Here is a 19919-nt window from a genome sequence, read left to right on the forward strand (position 1 = left end):
TCAACATTTAGAAAAAATTTCAACAGACAATAACAAAAATGGCGGATTTGAAAAATCCAGAAATTTTAGAAAATCATGACTTTAATGTACAAATACCTTTACGAAGACTTTCAAATGGAGAAATATTGAATAATATGTCTGTAAATGAAACTAATGGAGACAAGAATGGACATGGAGAAAGCGATGTTCCTGATTTGGGAGATCACTACCTTGTTCGAAGATCTGATGGAACTTGGCGTATGATTTATACCTATTATGTTTCTTAATCTTTGGCATTTTAAAACTGTGTTTTCATTAATTGTTTCTTTTGAGTTCTGTTTCGTCGATTAATTGTCCTAACTAGTTTGTGACATTATTACAGAGCTCCAGATAAGCTGTGTATTTGCGTGATCACGCAATACAAATAATAATAAACCCAATGGCAATGCCCATTGCATTTGCAGGGTTCAATAACCCAATTAATTCAAAGGAAAACCCAATTATATACCAAAACCATGAGTTCTCAACCCTTTTATTGGCTACCATTTGCGTTATTTCCCCTTATCTGTTTATGTAAAGCAAAATTATATCCGGGTGAAATTTGATCCAGAGGAAAAAATGTCACAGTAGTTGTTGTTATTTTTTTATCCGGAGGAAAATATTTCCCTGGGATATTTTTTCCTTTGCCGTGAAATTCTATCTGGGTAGTTCACTTATTGAATAGTTATTAGAAAAAACGACTATCCTTTACAAATACTATGAAATAATAATAGTGTATTTGAATTAAACCTATTTTGTAAAAAAAAATGTATTATAATGGGAATTATTTCACAATTATCATTGAAAAAAAATCCTGAAAAAAATCTAGTAAATATCATGCGTTTTAAAAGAAAATTATCATTAAACATAAGAAAGAAAACCAGAAATAATTTCAAAGATTAATTTGTAATTGTGAAATAATATCATGATTAAATAAGGTAAGTGAAATACATGTAAAAGTGAGTTGTTTTCAGATCTCAGTACAAATATAAATTAAAACGTAAAGGTAGAAATATAGTTGCATTACTACTGTTAACAGTAATGGAAGAATTTGATTATGATAATTTTTTTAATATTTAAATAGTCTGGAGACAAAGATGTTGTTGTTGATTATATGGAAATCAGATAAATTATAGCATAACAATATATTGGAACAAAAGCAATTTTAACAGCTGGATAGTATTTACCTGTGAAATGTTATCTGTCTTATTAAAAAATCATGTTGTAAGTCATCTTGTTATATAAATGAATATATAAAAAATATGATTCAAGGAAAAATTTCACTATGAAAAAGATTCAGGAATATATTATATTACATTGTAATATCTTTAAGATATAAATTGCTCATAATTACCCCCCTTTGATAAATTATGCAAATTTGTTTTACCTTTGTGAAACATTTTATAATTAATGTCAGGTATATATTGATTGCGGGTAAGTTACATACTAGTTAGAGGGACTATATTTCACAAGGTTCTGTGAAATATGATACGGCAAAGATATACCAGTACATACTATCCGCATAACAGATAGATTTTCACTCCTCTGGAAAAATTCTACCTATGAAATACCATGCCTGGAAAAAATTTACCGTGACAAATTATCCTCAGGAGAAAATATCACAGAGGAAGAAATAAACCGTTACATTTACAGTTGTCGCGTAAATCTATTTTTATAATATTTATAATTGGAAATTTCCTTTCGTTCTAAAAATAGATCCCTGCATCAAGCAGCTAAAATGGGTCCCTGTTGGAGTTTTCCCTTGCTCAATAGGTACACATGTTTTTGAAAATATTTCGATCTTCTCGGCGTTTATTCAATTAGCTTGTGTCATGTAGTTATATTCTTTTCGCATTGCTCGGGATTTATCATAACATACATTGAATTAAAACGAAAGTGAATGTCTGGTAAAAATATTGAATCATGTTGAATATAAGCATGTTTTCTGCTTCTTTTGAAAAGCTGAGGGAAAGTTATGATGATAACAAGACTTAGCCAGTGTTTTTAGGAAGCGTCCATAGAACGCACAGGCGTGTGTGCCTTTTTAAACGAGAACATTGCTAATAAACACAGGGTTTCGTCAAAAACAAAATCAGTTGGAAAAAGTGAAATGGCCAAATCAATTATGACATGATATAGCATCAGAAACCAAAATTTCTAATAAAAGACAACTAAACCCAGATTTATGTAAATTGAATAAAACAAAAACATGCAAGTATAATATAGAGTTTTTATACTATTTTTTTTCTTCATTTTACGGTTAATTAATGAATACACACACAGGCACTGGTCTCACAATTTATAATATAAAGGTATAAGACGAGTGGCTGTGAATACACATATCCACTTTTGTGAGAAAATACATAAATGACCGAAGGTTTGAAACGGGACACAAATTAATCCTACAATTGCTCCTCAGTGAATAAACCAAATAAAACAGCTAGCAAATAACCCTAATCCTAAACCAAATAAAACAGCTAAACAAAGAAAGAAACATATTTAAGATGGAAAAAAATCTGGGGTTGATATTGCCTAAATATTAATATTGTGTTGATGAAAAAAACCAATACATTAAGGAGCTTGGTGGTGAAAAACCTAAATTGATATCAACTTAAGGGGTGAATTGGAATTGATAATGCAATTAAAAAACTTTATCACCCAATTATATAAGAAAATGGTGGGTAAAAACCCCAATTTGTGAATTCTTATCTGGAGCTCTGTGACAATGATTCATGCATGGATCTCCATCACCTGTTTTATGATGTTTTACCAAGTATATACATAATTTGTATAGACTTTTCGAAAACCCTATACACCTTATTGCTATTTGTCCGCCATTACTGGATATCACACAGGTTCCTGTAAAATTTTGCCGTCTTAAAACAAAATACATGACACCACAATGAAAAAGTGATTGTTGTATGCGTCAAAAGTTCAAGCGGCCGAGATAAGCGATAAGGTGTATTCTTTTCAAAGTGCTCCTTTGAAGGAGGGATTTCCTCATACTGATAGTCCTCATACAGAGATTGTGCTTCACCATCAACATTGACTTTTTTGTTAAATATCTTCAAGTATGAATCATTGATGCTAGTTCGAGATTATACTGACGTCCAGCAGCTTTTTTGCCAGACAAGCTGGGGCCGTGGGAAGTCAGAGCTTGTCCCTAGATAAATGAAAAATTTACTGATTGATAGCCGATTTATATAATTCCAAGGCCAATACTGTCAGTGTTCCAGCTAGGATTCCAAAAGGGCAGGGTGCCAATCCTGAAAAAGGGCATGTAACGCGCGAAATGATAATATGAAAAGGGCATATTTTAATAAAAGATATTAATCAAACATTGTGTTTATTCGTTGAATCACAGGTTATACAAGAACAACATCATTAGCCCATATAGAACTCTATCTGTCTACTTTTTAGGCTGAAAAACTTGTCAAGCAGCTTGTCACACAAGTTTTTTTATCATTGCTTGGCACAGTTGTAGCAGTATGTTTTGAAAGGTGACCTGTTTCATTCTGTTTCTATAGTCTGCCACATTTTACAAGTTTCACCTTTCTACCCCTGCTGTGCTTAATGGCAATACAGGCTCAGCACAAAACAGCTGTGCTCAGTAAATGCACAATTTCAGGATATATAGCAACAGTGAAAAATTGTATCAAAAATAAAGAATACAGAAAAAGATGACCAAGGCACCCTACCAACACTGCTACATGTACTAAGACCCTCTTTAACTTTTCCCATAACTCAAAATAAATACCTAAACATATATATTCTTAAAAAGAAGTATGTAGACATATTTAAGAATATGTAAATGGGTTACTCAATGCTAGGGAAAAATTCAGATTGAGTTATCTTTCTTTATTCGGGTGTGCTCCTTCTTTGGAGGATTATAAACAGTACGTAAATAGGATCACAATGTGGCGGCAGATTTTGTTATTTTCGTATCAAAATGAAGGCAGTCAATGACAAATACGTCCGAATTTTCTATTTATTTCACAGAAAACAAGTAAAACAATGTCTTAAACGAGTTTATTATGGTTTTCAACGTTCATATCAATACGAACAAATTAATATACAATTGATCTTCAAAAAAGGCAGGGCGCCCTGTAAACTGTAATAAGGGCACAGGGCGCCACTCGGGAAAGGGCGTGCGCCTCGCCCTCTGAAAACCGCCTAGCTGGAACACTGCATGTAGGTTAAAAAAGTAAATTAATAATCCAGTTAAAAAGAAAACAATTTAACAAGTTGGACACATGCTTTTATATATTAACTGATGTATACTATTCATCTCCTTATTTATAAGAGTTCAAAATAAGACGTTTACATGTACTTATACAGAACATAATTTCATGCCAAATAACACGATTACAGCACTTTTTGATAATATTAAAACACTTTACAAGTTGAGAAGTAATTACAATGTATATGATGATGTACAAAATGTACTTGTATATCAACTGCAATTTGATAATCTGAATACATGTACATATATATATCTTATCGTAGGAATTCAGAATTAATTTTGTAATTTGCAATCAAATTGATGATTTTTATCCATGAGTATCCCTGTCATGATTAATGTGGTTAGACATGTGAGCATGCGCACAAAGGTTGTTAAATCCAATAGAAAAATGTGGGAACCTTGATATCAGAATAGCTATTAACTGACATGACTGATCAATACATTTATTATTTTACAGATGCAGCAGAGATAATACAAACTAGACTTACTGACATGGTGGAAGGCAAACATGAATTTTATGTACACTATGAAGGATGTAAGTGTACTGTTAAGCTTATCTATACTTCATGTACTTCATTCTATACTACAATGTAGTATTGACCTGTTTGTTGCTAGCCAAAATTACATTATATTTTTCTCAATTTGAATTATTCTCCATAAAAAGAACTACTGCTTGTGCTTGTCAATCAGATTTGGGTAGCTATGACTTCTTTGGATATAAATGTACAAAGGGTAGGAAGTTACACTTTCAAAAATAAGATAGACTTTTTTTTTAAAGTGAACTTATTGGAATTTTGCTAAAATATTTTGCATGATTCTTAAGATACAGATTTTTTAATGGTGAGAATTCAAAATCAAGATTGGGATCATAAGGACAGGCATAACCACAATCTTTCCACTCTTAATACCGATTTTAAACTTGAAGGTCAAAATTGTGCACATAACATATCTATGAAATCCTTTTATTTAATATTTGTTTGTATCACAGTTAACAGAAGACTGGATGAATGGGTAACCATGACTAGATTTGATCTCAACAACAAACTTGAGGACCATTGTAAAATAAAGGATGTTTCTATCACAATGACAGATCTCACAGACGATCGTAAGATAACAAGAAACCAGAAAAGGAAACATGATGAAATCAATCATGTTCAAAAGGTAATACCAGCTATTTATATAAATCTCCAAATCACAAAAAAACTAACATACATGTTATGTTAGTGCAATGATGGAACTTTTGTCAAGTGGTGCAAAGATTTATATACGAAGTGAAAACAAACCTAAACTTTTATATTTTATAAAAAATTGGTAATAGTATTTGATGGTGGTAGTATAAAAAGCACTAGAACTTTATATAAAAGGAAGAACTGTTTGAAAGATACATTTTTAAGTTATTCATTGGTTTCTCCATTTCAGACCTATGCCGAGATGGACCCTACTACAGCTGCACTAGAGAAAGAACATGAAGCTGTGAGTACCGGTTAGAAGACTGACACAAAATAATTATGAAAATAATTGACATAAATAAAGTAGAACAATAACTGACACACGCAAAATTATAACAATCATATTATGGAAGTTCTTTCAATTTTTTGTCAAGAACTAAATATATTAGGAAAGACAAGAAATGAGAGAACATTTCAATCTATATTCTATTCAATTATGTTGAAGTAAAATGCAATATAACATCTAATTAGGGTAAAGTAAAACTCAATATTAATATTACTTTGAATAAAAACTGAAAATAACATTTAAGGAACAGTTTTTTATCATCTACGGTAATATCATCTCTTCAATGAAAAGTTTCAACAATTAGAATTGTTCAACATCTCCTACTAATGAAGATATCATAAATAATTCTCAATATACTTTGATAAGACTGTTCACTTTAGTGTAAATCTTGTATGACAATGGCTAATTGGCTAAAAGATAACCTCTTGTGTAACTAAAGTACAGTAAATTTATGTATTTTAAAACTTTTAATTTCTTTCACAATTCTTTTTCTCTTTCCTAGATAACAAAAGTGAAATATATAGATAAGATCCAGATTGGTAGATATGAGATAGATGCTTGGTACTTTTCTCCCTACCCTGAGGAGTATGGTAAACAGTCCAAGCTCTGGGTCTGTGAATATTGTCTTAAATACATGAAGTTAGAGAAATCATACAGATATCACCAGGTGAATAAACGCTAAATACTTGAACTATCTTGTTTTCCTCATTAATTTCTTTAATCAATTTGGTATGTGAGTTAACCATGATGAGTTACAGATCAAATCTAAGTTTCGTTCCATACCGCTAATTTTTGCTAAAATTACAGGCTTTGTACTTTGATAAATGTTGAAAATTACAGTTATAGAGACTTTTTTCTAAAGTCTTTCAGATGTTGGGCTGATTTTTGGTATGTGAGTTAACCAAGATGAGTTACAGATCAACTTTAAGGTGGTATATATGATAGAATTTGTTCATATTTTGCCAAAATGTTCAAAAATTTAATAAAAATGATAGATCACCGTGCATTTTCTCAAGCTACAGGACGTAACAAAATGACACATTGTGTATGGATTATACAGGAAAAAACACCATTTTGTGATTAGAAACTAAACAAAATGATGGAATTGTTAAATAATTAAGGAAAATATGGCTTTCAGACAATGTTTTTAAAATATATATCGAAAGAAAAGATATGGTCACCGTACGTTTTTTCCGGCAAAATTACAAAATAGGAAAATTTCATGTAGAATCCTTCAGAAAATGCAATGTTTTAGAGTTACCTCCCCTTAAAATGTCAATTTAAATTTTATTATAAACAACCAAAAATAATCATCATTTACAAAAATATTAATATTTATAAGTTATAATCTTATAAATTGGTTCTTTTAAATGAAAATTCACATTAAATATCTGCATTCCTGCATCAAATTTTGATAGCTTGATAGAAAATATGGACCATTGATTCTCTGTTTTTTACAATCCAAGATGGAGGAAGACACCCATACCACCTTAAGTTTTGTTCTGCTCTGCTAAATTTTGCCGAAGTTACAACTTACAGGCTTTGGACTTCGATAAATTGTTGAAAATCACAGTTATACAGACTTTTTTCTAAACTCTTTCAGATATTGGGATGATTTTTTGGCATGTGAGTTAACCCAGATGAGTTACAGATAAACTTTAAGTTTTGTTCTGCTTGGCTGATTTTGCCGAAATTAAGGGCTATGCACTTTGATAAATTGTGACAGTTATTTACACCTTTTTCTAAAAATCTTTCAGATATTGGGCTGATTTTTGGTATGTGAGTTACTCATGATGAGTTTCAGATTAAGTGTAGGCTTTGTTGTGCTCCGTTGTTTTTTTCCAAAATTAAGGGTTTACAACTTTGAAAATCACAGTTATACAGACTTTTCTACATGCTGATTTTTCATATGTGAGACTAGCATTGTGTTTGTGTCCACATGTGTTATTGAAATTGCAGGATATTGAATTTTTTGAGACAGGGCCATTTGTGTCGCTTTGACACATCTACGGTAGTTATACAATTATTTTGTTAAACTGATTTTCAGAGGATGGTTTATAATATATAACATCAATAGATACATAAAACAAACCCAATAGGGTGTTATTATTTTTATAAGTAAGTATATGCTATCCACAATGGGAAAATTATACTGGTCTTTAGAAAATTTGATAAATGACATTGAAATTAATGGAAACACAAAGCATCAGAAGTGGAACTATTATGCTTGGAACATACAGGTGCATTACAAAGTAAACAATAATATTTTTATATTATACATTGAAATATATTATGTCTTCATATTTGTTTCAGACACAATGTATTTTCCGACATCCACCTGGCAAGGAAATCTATAGAAAAGGTACTATATCAGTGTTTGAAGTGGATGGAAAAGAAAGCAAGGTAAATTATTTAATGGAGAATCATACTCACTTTCAAAGTAGTTTTACATACTGGACTAATACTGTATATATGAAGCTACTGTATTACTTGACTAAGGAATAGCAAAAATATTTGTCAGTATGTCCTTTAAGAATTATAACATGCACTTCAGTTATAGAAGCTTATCACACTTTGTTTGTACACTCTTATGATATTCTTACTTCAAGGAACATCAAAAACTTATAAAAATTATACGAAAAATGATGGGTATCCATAGTAAACCACATAAATAACGAAAAACCAAGAGTTCGGAAACTGTTTTTTGTATATATATTTTCATATTTCATATTTATGTATAATTTATATGAAAATAACAAGTAAATACTGAGAAAAAAAGCTGACTCAGGAAACTTGGTGAAATTTATTTACATTATTGTACAAAATGGAAAATTTTAATTACCATGTAAATCACATAAAGGGAAAATTCACGATTTTTTACTTATGGTTTAAATATGTTCATTATGACATAATATATATATTCACAAAGTTTTATCGCTATATGTGCAGTAATAAAGGAGAAATTCAATATTTAATGAAAAAATATTAACTACTTCCTGTAGGTCGTGACGTTTTCTCCTGGTTTTTGCATGCCGGGATTTAAAAAACAATCATTAAAAGTCTTGGTTTTTAATCATATTTTAACGTAATCGTAAGCGCGCCGATGACTTATGCTTTATCTAATAACCATCCGATAATAAGAAGATAAAACGCACATACGTTCAATTGTACATATTCATGAGATAAATTTTCTATGTTAAACGTATATATTCGAATTATTTTTGTAGACAACACAAAAAGTTATAAATTGATTTTTAATTAATGTATTTTCGGACTGATAAGGTGAACAAAGTAAAGTACAATAATCTGTAAAGACAATATGTTGGTGTACTCTTATTGACCTTTTACTATCTCTGCTATGACTTGGTTGATACGATGTGTGTAATCACGGTTCTGTAGCAATACTCGTAGATGGCTTGTTGAAAGGTAAATTGTTATTTGCACTTCGGTATTTAACCACGCCTCTCGGGCACACCTTGCCAGGTGTGACTGTCTATTCGGATCAGTGAATTATAAGACAAGGGGAGCATCCAATACACATAAACAAAATATATATTCAAGTTGGTGACAAATAAAAATTGATCGCCGTGGAATTATTTAATTATGTTTGGTGCTATTATTTATTTGAATTCAAATAAGTTAATTTACTAAGAAATACACAATTTTTGGTTAAAGATGGGAAACTTAATTCATATGTCCGATTGAAATGATTTACACCTTTTGTCCTTGATTGATGTCTAATAAAAAGGAGAACTTAGAAATTATAAATAGCTTTACCAAAGTATTTTTATTTGTCTTTATTAGGCAAATAAATGAATGAGAACACTTAGATTTAGACTTTTTAAAAGCCACGTACAAATTAATAACTGGAACTCACTGAAGATAACTCTACCGAAGCGGAATATAATATGAACGAATAAAGAAAAAATACTTTTGTACTTGAGAAGTCTTAAAACATTGACAGCAAATTTAAGGTCTTCTTGGAATGGAATCGAAAAATTACGAATAGATATTCTTTATCAAGTGTGAAAAACGTCAACCAAATTTAATCATAATCGGGGACGTCCTTATTAAAGTAGTCTTCGTCTCACAACGTATAATACTTAATAACTATTTGACCAAAGATGTTTAAAAACAAAAGACAACGAATTTAATGTCATCTTTCCCTATTTTTGAATGTAATTATAAGTCTGTTCAACTGGCAAGAATACCCCTAAAGCAGACAAATATCTGACAAGCAGTTTATTCTTTAAATTTGCTGTCATTGAATATCAAGAAAGAAAATAAATCCCGAAAATGATTTGAAACTTTAATACTCAATAGCTTTCCTAGAAAATATTCACATCCCTCGGGGATTATTAGTGTACGTCCAGTTGCATATGTCGGAACAGTTATGGTGATGACGAATTTCTTTCTTTATTCGAGAACAATCTAATTGATATATAAATCTGTGATTTTACTATGTTCATAACTTCGATGAACCAAAGCAAGTTATAGATCGACCTGTATTTAAATCAAATTGGTCCTCTTCTTCTTCTTCTTCTTCTTTTGGTATACAATAGTCTATCGAATTGGATGATTACATACTGTTGGTATACGTGGACTAGTCTATTTACAAAACTTTTACCCCAATTTGCACATAATGTATGTTTCTTTCTTATGTTCAATGTATACATGTATATATTTTAAATTGCGCTGTAGTTCCGTAACTTTCTATCCGGGCGTATAAACGAATCGTCGACAAGTGCGCACATTTTTTTAATCAACATTTCTGGAATGATCCAACTATGTCCTTTACTATTGACAACGAGTAAATATTACATTGTCCCAGAGACATATAATACAATTATATGTCTCTGATTTTCCCCAAATTAACCCTTGGAAAATACGTATATTTGTATATCTTCAATTTTTTTTTAATTTTTTTTTTGGTATCATTTTTTTTTTTTTATAAATAATATTCTTTACACCAGAAATTTTATTTATAAACAAGCGTATGAGTTAAGTAATGACTAGTATATTATATCACTTTTGGACACGCAAGACAGAGATGTATATTATACATGCACCTGATAGTTCAAATGGAAATTTGTAAGTTATCGGCCGTGTACACTGATCAATACCTACAGAAGTGAAACGATGCATGAACTTGCAGGCCCGACAGGAAATCGCTTGAATACCTGGTCGTGTCACCTTACACCCCTCACAATACCTTTGGGAGTAATACCTTGAGCCATGCGGGTGATCAGTGGAGCGAAGATCCTAATTTATTTGAATAAAGTATATTACTTTAAAGAATTATGAACAAATTAGATTTTCGAAAACAATTTTCACGGAACTCTTATTTATGATTTGAACTTTGACTTTTTAACTAATTCCAATATTAATAGTTTAAAAATAACAGACTATATGGTTATTAAAAATATAAGAACATTTTCCGAATCAATTTAGTTAGTCAGATAAAACAACCGTACGATTGACAAGATATCGACACGTAATTACGACAACATCGGTTACTGTAGTTTTGTTTCTTTATGGTTTATAGACATATCGTGGTTTTTATTTGGACAAGATAACAAAATGGCGGAACGCAAAGAACTGATACTCAAAATTTAAAATCGATGGTGATCTCTTATCTAGCGGAATAAAACTTTAATATTTATAAATTTGAGCATTTTTATACAGAATGGACATAATATGAATTTTTGATTTTTTTGCGAAGTTTCCCTTTAAGTATCATTATGTGTTATAAATGTAAACTTAGATTTCAGTCTTTGTTGATTTTTGTTTACAGATTTATTGTCAGAATCTGTGTTTAATGGCTAAACTGTTTCTGGACCACAAGACATTATATTTTGATGTGGAACCATTTATGTTTTACATACTGACAGAGGTTGACCGGTTTGGATGTCACCTAGTTGGTTATTTCTCCAAGGTGAGTAGAACACCAAGTATAGATCAATTTTAACCAAAATAAATGTATTATCTTTGTTATATATAGGAATACTGTTTTGAAATAGATTTATCTTTGTTATATATAGGAATACTGTTTTGAAATAAATTTATCTTTGTTATATATAGGAATACTGTTTTGAAATAAATTTATCTTTGTTATATATAGGAATACTGTTTTGAAATACAGGTGCATTAATGGTATTTGTATATTTTAGGAAAAGGAATCACCTGATGGGAACAATGTTGCTTGTATTTTAACCTTACCTCCATTTCAAAGGAAAGGTTATGGGAAATTTCTGATAGCATTCAGTAAGTAGGATATTATAGTAAAGAATTTTTGAAACATTCAAAAAGTACTGTCATAAGGTTATTATTATTGAACTCTAGCACAATAATATGTAACTATTATGAAAGAGTAAAGTTACCTTAGTTTATGATTGAATTATTACAATTATGGTTAAGGGCATACAATACAGGTACAGGGGAGGTAATTACGTTGCTAACGTAAAGTGTTATTTTCGTGACTTCAAACTGTGACAATTGGGGAAAAGATGCATTTTTCAACTGATTTTTATCATTCAAACTGATTTACTTTAAAAACAAGTGCATGGACCCCTATTTTTCAAAACAACATTTAGTTTTATTTTGCAGGGAGATTGTGTGGACCAAATTTTATGAAACTAAATAGTGCATTTTTTTTTTAACTTTGATAAATATACAGCAAAAAATGTAGTTTTTTTCTCAATTCATTACCATTTGATAAATATGAGTTATTTCTGAATAAAAAATGCATAAATTTTTAAAATACTTATAAAATAAAGAAATCACAAACTATTTAACAAAAAACAATTTGTGTTTATCTTTTAAAACAAAAAAGTAATGTTTTTCTTTTGAAAGGAAAAACGGCCACGAATCCAAATTTTGAGCAAATATACAAAATTTCGACCTCATTAAACCCCAAAAGTAGCACATAAAGGTATATTATTTATTACATATTTGATTTAATCTGGCAAAAAATAGCCTTTATGGAAATTTTCATCAAACTGTAAATACGGAATCAAAACTGTATCGTATGCCCTTGTAGATTTGGGATAATGTTAGTTTTACAGTAGAAGCATATTAGGTAAATATAATAACAAAGAATGTGTATGACTTGAGGTGGATATATATAGATTCTACCACTGCATAGAGTGTGATATGATATTTATCCACTCGAAACAGTTAAATTTTCAAATTTAAAACATGAGGCTTGCCGAGCGTTTAAATATTTAAAATTTAACTGTCCAGATTGGATAAATATCCTTTTACACAAGATTTGGTGGTAGAATCTGTTTCTCTAATGATTTTCAAACATGCAGGCAAACGTATTCCTTCTTTTCGAATGATCTGCAAAAAGATGTGTTCTTTCTATGTGACGTCATCGGGCATGGTCGCCTTTTTTCATGCCATCGCAATAGGAAATTCAGAGGAAAGCAAGAAAATTCGACGTCATAATTGAATTTGAACCAATGAAGAACTGAGATCAAACAAACCACATGTTGATTAAATATTTTTATACAAATGGGTGAATTAGAGAAATATATATATATCACAGTGATGGTGTTGGTAAAGTTTATGAATGTCTTTCAATGTAAAGTGAATATGATTTAAGATCAAACCAATTCTAATTTTAAACATCAAAATGTGAAACATCAAAATTCTGTGTAAAACGATTAGGTTTGACTTAATTTAACATATGACCACTTCTGATTGAAATGGACCTTATGGACATGATTGAATATCAATGCATTTGTCAACCTACCGTATTTATTCTAATAAACGCCCCGGGGGCGTAGACAATTTCCGAACTGGGGGCGTCAATTAGAGAAACGAATTTCGTACCTTACTTCATTGACCTTTACCTGAATTTTGTTGAAATAGACTATAGTTACACACACATGTTTTTTATTGTCTCCATAATCTATAAATAGCGTTTATCGGTAATGTGACCTCATCTAATAATTTGTTAAAATTTTCGAATGAACAAGCGTCAACATCGATGGAACATAACTTCAACAGCTCAATTAGGGGTTATCATGTATACAAAAGTATCTGGAGTTATGCAATCGGCGACAAACTAAGATGTGAACAAGAGGAAGCTAATCCAAACGATAACTTTGCCGTCAAACTCGTCTTTGTCATTGGAAATTTATTTTTTTAACTACAAAATGGGGGCGTTTATTAGAAGTTAAAAGTTCTGAACACACTATTTTCGGTAGGGGGGCGTTAATTAGAAGGGGGGCTTTAAATAGAATAAATACAGTATTTCTGGATGAAAACAATCTCTACGGAAAGTCTGAACTCTTCAAAAATCTCTACGGAAAGTCTGAAACTCTTCAAAAATTGGGTTGTTATAAGAAGCCTACAAAACAGACCAACATTTATCTTTATGTTTGCATAAACATGCTCCAAAATCAACCCAAGTCCTATACATGTATATGTACACTTGCATAAGGTCAATTTCTATCCAACGAAGCTCATATAATGCTTATGCAAAGCACAGCATGGCTTTTATTTTAAATGTTTTGAGGAATTGTGTCTAATGTTCAACTAAATTATAAATTGGAACAGTACAGCTCCCGCAGAGAGAAAATTGATTGTGGTTAAATAAAAAAATCCATTATCTTCAATGAATCATTTGACTAATATAAACATTCTTATGGTATTAATTACAATGTATATTGAAATGGTTACATTAGTAAATGCTGATCACATATAAATATGTTCTTCATTATAGGCTATGAGTTATCCAAGTTAGAAGGCTCAGTAGGGTCTCCAGAAAAGCCATTGTCAGACCTGGGTAAACTTAGTTACAGAAGCTACTGGTCATGGGTACTGTTAGAAATACTCAGGGATTTTAGAGGAACCCTGTCAGTTAGGGATTTGAGGTATTTTTTAATTTCATCTTCGGTTACTGGAATATTTAAAAATAACTCAACATCATCTGATAGAGTATCAAATTCCAAATCTTGTTCGAAGTCATTTTCTGGCTCTACATTATCCTTTAGGATTTTAAAATGATCATATAATGCTTTTAGAGATATATTATCATTGTTATCTTTTTACTTACTATCATTAAGATTATTAAGGAATTTTCATAGAGCTTTTGTATCCTTTTTAGAAATGTTACGCAAGTCATCAACAGCCTTCTGTTGATAGTTTGTTAAAGCTTTATTTAATGTTATTTTATGTCCTTTACTAGCTTTTCATTTTACGTCTGTTTTCAGCATTTTTCAAAAAAACATATATCTCTTTCGAGTTTTATGAATTTTTTTCTACTCATCCAGCATTTCCTATTAAACCAAGGTTTTGAATTTCATGTTTGTAAAAATGTTTGTTTTTTTAGTGAAATTATTTATTACTATTTGATTAGTAATTGAATTTTGCTTTTAATATGATCAACATTGTTCCATTTACAATGACCACACCCAAGATATGAAATGAAATAAAGACAATCTATAAGTGAAATTTGCTTGATATTTAATACATTATGTATCACAAATAATAAGCACATGGTAAGCACATAATTAACAGTATAGCACTAAGGTTTTAACAAAACAATCAGTCAGCACTTAAAGTCAAAGGTCAACACTTTGCTCTGATAAACTGAATGTCTTCTCTAGGAGTTGTTGTCCAGTTATATGATGACTGTATCTCTTGGCAGCTGGTATAATCTTTGAGATGGTCCCTGATTTAACAGAATGGTTGATAAAGTCCCAGCATGCTCTTTCAAGGTCATCCAAACCAAATTGTGCTGCACCACATAAAAGTCCAGCTACACATGAACTGTTGATGTCCACAGAACCACTGTGTATGAACTGTATGATCATTCTGAAGTCCTCTGGTTCATACTTCTTCACAACAATGATCACTTTGTCTGATTGAACTGAAGTTTTCCTTTTCTTGTCTTTTTTATCAGCTTTTCTCTGAAATTCAGCTTCTTTCTGTTTCTTTAAGATAAGATTGTACAGCACTCTGCTTCTTGTTCCCAAGATGGCCTTGACACCATGAACTTTGACCTTTTCTGAACCCACTTCAAATGTAACATCACAAAGTTCTGGTATGGATGAGATGACCTTCAATTGTTCTGTCAGAGTTTGTGTATTTCTGTAGCTCATCTTCTCTTTGATCTTGACTGGGTCCCTGTTGTAACTGATAGGTATCAGTCTGTTATTCTGAGGTTTCTTGGTTAATGTGGATGACTCTGAGTCTGATGGTGTGGATTCGTATCCAGATGAATAGTCATCCTGTTGTACTTGTTCAAAATCAATTAAAGCCAGAGTGGATTCACATCTATTCATTTTTAAATTGGTGTATATATGTTTGTAAAGACAGAGGTACAAATTGAACTGATTTGTACTTTCATATTACTATATTTATATACATGACATTTTATGAAATGAATTGCTCCTTTGTGACAAGTAGCATAAAAATTTAGACATGGAGACATTTCTGTCAATTACAATTCCACTGAGTTGTTGGCTTGTCTTTGGCTTGGGGTCGTCAAGGTATTCAATTAATTTCATTGATTGGTTGATTAGTTTGTAAAGCCAATTTGATTAATCATTTTTTTTGTAATAATCCTTGGGAAAAAATGAGTAAATATGATTAATTTATTGTAATTAAATCAATAACGCTTTTAAAATCTGACATTTTAAATTATCTATGTTAAAAAAAATAAAGACATCAATCATTTTTCCTTCAACTTTTTAATAAAATATTGAATTTGAATCTATATTTTACAAATTTAAAATTTAAATGTTTATTTTAAATTATGGAATAATTGCAGATTAGACTTTTAATTTATACTTAAATGTAAGTCAATTGGAACAAATTTTACTCAATTTATCTAATATCTGCATCTATAATGAAAAAGAAATGGGCAAGGGTTAGCCACTAGTATTAATTAAATTTAATAAAAGGTCAAAGGGTCATAATTCTGTTAAAAAAGGTTAATCTGCAAGAATATAAATAAAAAAATTCAATTGCTAACCCAAATACACAAACATTATAAGCAAACACCATGGATATACCATCCAAAGAAAGTGAAGAGAAACTTGTGCTATATCAATAAAATTTCCAATTCTAGTCTAAATATAGCCTCCAAATTCCTTCAAATGAAAGACATGCTTTATATAGAATTACTTAATTATTATATCACCATTTTTCTAAAACTAACACACAGTTATCATCCAAAATAACATCATTTCTCCTCATTTTCATAACCACCATTCCAATCATTGTAATTATCATCAAATTTCATCAGTAAATTTTATGGTCAATAGTTCTTATGCCAAAGTGTTAAGATTGTCAGGTTTAATGTCATAATGGCAACATATGCTACAGTACACGGGCATTTTAAGGACATATATTTGACTACTTCAACTTTTCATTAACTCAAATAAAATATTTTTTCTGTGAAATGAAGACTTAAAATTATAATAGAATGTTGCTACTTATTTAAGATGACAATTTAATTCAATATTGTTTTCTGTCAGGAGTACATTTGTAATACCTCAATTGTTTTCCCCCCATTAATCTTTGAGAAAATGGCATTTGTCAAAATATGGTAAAGAGTTTATTTATTTTTTCAAAGAAAGAAATATTTGGCATGAGTAAAGTTTTATAGATGCATGTAACTAAATGATAATATATAAAAAATTCAAGGAAGATGTGAGTCACCTTCTGTCTCAATTTTTTTAAAAGTAAAATGACAGACATTGTCTTGGTACGTTATATATAATCTAAGGAGTTGTTTATCCCAATGGATATGCTTATGGGGGTTCCAAAATATCAATAAATAATACACTGCCATTTTTTGTCTCAATTATACATTTACAATTATAATTGATTAATTCTAAGATATCAAACATGGTCACAAATACTATTTAAGCCAAAATGATGCAACATATATCCCATTGAACCCTATGACCTGTGATGTCTTATTATCCTGACTGACGTACAGGCACATGAATAGAGTTGCCAGTTTTTAGACAGATACTCAGTATCAGTTTAGGTTTGAATAATATTTTTCATGGTAAACTGGGTACTGGTAATTTCAGTGTAAGCTTTTTTTAAGAGATATTTAGTACGCAGTTATTTAAAGCAAGCAAAATGACAAATTAATATATCTAAATAATGTTAGCATAAATGTGTTAGAGCTGTTTCTTATAAAAGCCATATTTATTTATTTCTAGCCAGATGACCAGTATCACACAGCATGACATCATAAGCACACTACAATCAATGAACATGGTCAAGTATTGGAAGGGACAACACGTCATTTGTGTCACACCAAAACTTGTCGAAGAGCATCTCAAAAGTGCACAATACAAACGTCCTGTTCTTCCTGTAGACAATGGCTGCCTTCGATGGGATCCGCTAAAAAGACCCGCTAAAATGATCAAGAAATGAGCATTGCTGTACAGCTATACACAATAAAAACAGAAAGATACCAGTCTGTCTCACTGGCATTCAAACAAAAGAGATACCTAGAGAGTTCAATGACTGTTCAATCAAGTGGAATGGATCAGTGTTTTAATAATCAGTTTTTATTTTGCTATAAATGAAGATTTAGTGTTGTAAAAACCTTGAAAATGATTCTGTGATCGATATTTTACTTAAAAACATCTTATAAAAAAGTTTGACATATTTAATTGATTTTTATGCAGTAAAATCATTTGGTATCTGTTTAAAAATTATTGTAAAGGAATTTTTTTTATAATTATTCACATGTTATAGAAAAAAATGTTCCCAGGTTTGCAAAGCCATTGTCTTTCCTAGATTCTCATTCACTATTAAAAATGTTAACACAAATAAATTCAATATTTTAGAAACCTTGAAGAGAAATCATGAAAAATATAATTGAATTTAAGCACAGGTATTGATAATTTAAAAAAAGAAAATATGTTTCTGATGTTTGACTTCAAAACTTTTCCCCCAGAATATTCTGAAATTAGTATGTTACTTTGATGAATATTGAAACAAACAGTTAACTTGAGGTACATGTGTATGATTTAATTGGATATTAATTTGTATTCAACAATGTATAGACGTTCCTTTTATTGTTATATCATAACAGAGTATGCTTATTCACAGTAAACACTTCATAATGTCAACAATAGTGAACTTTGGACATAATTGTCACATTTATTGATCAAAGTGTTTGATGTTATATTTAAACAAACCTTGCTATTAATGTCCATCTTAGCAATGTGTTTAATGTTAATAAAATTGTTAATAGATCATTGTTTTTGAAATTTACGACTTGCAAGAATCAACATTCATCAATACTTTGTGGGCCTTAATGGCCGAGTGGTTTAACTAGTCAAACTGCTATATGACAGTGATTCACTAGCCAGTGAGTGAACACTTTGGTTGTGAGTGGAATCCTACACCCTGCTGTAGCACTAGCCAGTGAGTGAACACTCTGGTTGTGAGTGGAATCCTACACCCTGCTGTAGCACTAGCCAGTGAGTGAACACTTTGGTTGTGAGTGGAATCCTACACCCTGCTGTAGCACTAGCCAGTGAGTGAACACTTCGGTTGCCAGTTGGAATCCTACACACGGCAGATGCATAAAACTTCAACCTTAACCGACCACGATTGTCAGTATTCCTACCTAAGGCCATTAGTTTTCTCCAGGCTTCCAAGCTTCCTCTGCCGATATAAACTGTCCATCACAATATAGCATTATAGTAATAATTACATTAGATGTAAGTTTCATTATAATACGTTATTCTGATTGGCTAACATCTTATTCCGTAAACAATTGCATCAGACAATAACATTTATCATGCATGATGACACGAGGTCCCACAAAAAAGTGCACAGGTGAATTAAATAAAACTGGATAAAAATCGTGTTTTCATGAATTTAGCTAAAAAAAATGTAATTATAAGTATTGAATACTTCTTTTTGAAACTTTATAGGGTTGTAAAAGCGTTGACCGTGCGTACATTTTGAGAATGAAGCGCTTCCGCGCTTCATACAAAATGTACTTCGGTCAACGCTTTTACCACCCAATAAATTTACAAAAAGAAGCATTCAATTCTTAATTGAAAGTTGCGTTAAACCTCAGTTTTCAATCAATACTTTGTTGACCAAGTTTTTTTCTTTCAGTAAAATTATATTTGTTGGATTTTCTGTC

General features: G+C 30.7%; 2 protein-coding genes across 2 annotated transcripts; one reads left to right on the forward strand and one right to left on the reverse strand.

Moving 5' to 3' along the window:
• The first annotated feature begins 2 nt into the window (after positions 1-2).
• LOC134725836 (histone acetyltransferase KAT8-like) lies at positions 3-19015 on the forward strand. The gene is made up of 10 exons (XM_063590054.1): positions 3-237; positions 4719-4796; positions 5250-5422; positions 5681-5734; positions 6279-6443; positions 8090-8179; positions 11571-11711; positions 11947-12040; positions 14508-14658; positions 17968-19015. Exons 1-10 carry the CDS (start codon positions 39-41, stop codon positions 18182-18184), a joined length of 1362 nt encoding a protein of 453 aa, XP_063446124.1. The 5' UTR covers positions 3-38; the 3' UTR covers positions 18185-19015.
• LOC134725838 (serine-enriched protein-like) lies at positions 15302-16129 on the reverse strand. The gene has a single exon (XM_063590056.1). The coding sequence runs from the start codon at positions 16069-16071 to the stop codon at positions 15349-15351; it is 723 nt and encodes a 240-aa protein (XP_063446126.1). The 5' UTR covers positions 16072-16129; the 3' UTR covers positions 15302-15348.
• Positions 19016-19919: the final 904 nt, after the last annotated feature.

This window comes from Mytilus trossulus, chromosome 7, assembly GCF_036588685.1.
Source record: "Mytilus trossulus isolate FHL-02 chromosome 7, PNRI_Mtr1.1.1.hap1, whole genome shotgun sequence".
NCBI lineage: Eukaryota > Metazoa > Mollusca > Bivalvia > Mytilida > Mytilidae > Mytilus > Mytilus trossulus.

Coding starts and splice junctions, on each gene's coding strand:
- LOC134725836 (XM_063590054.1), top strand. CDS start 39: ATGGCGGATTTGAAAAATCCAGAAATTTTAGAAAATCATGACTTTAAT. Junction 5,423..5,680: donor AAATCAATCATGTTCAAAAG/GTAATACCAGCT, acceptor TCTCCATTTCAG/ACCTATGCCGAGATGGACCC. Junction 12,041..14,507: donor GAAATTTCTGATAGCATTCA/GTAAGTAGGATA, acceptor TCTTCATTATAG/GCTATGAGTTATCCAAGTTA.
- LOC134725838 (XM_063590056.1), bottom strand. CDS start 16,071: ATGAATAGATGTGAATCCACTCTGGCTTTAATTGATTTTGAACAAGTA.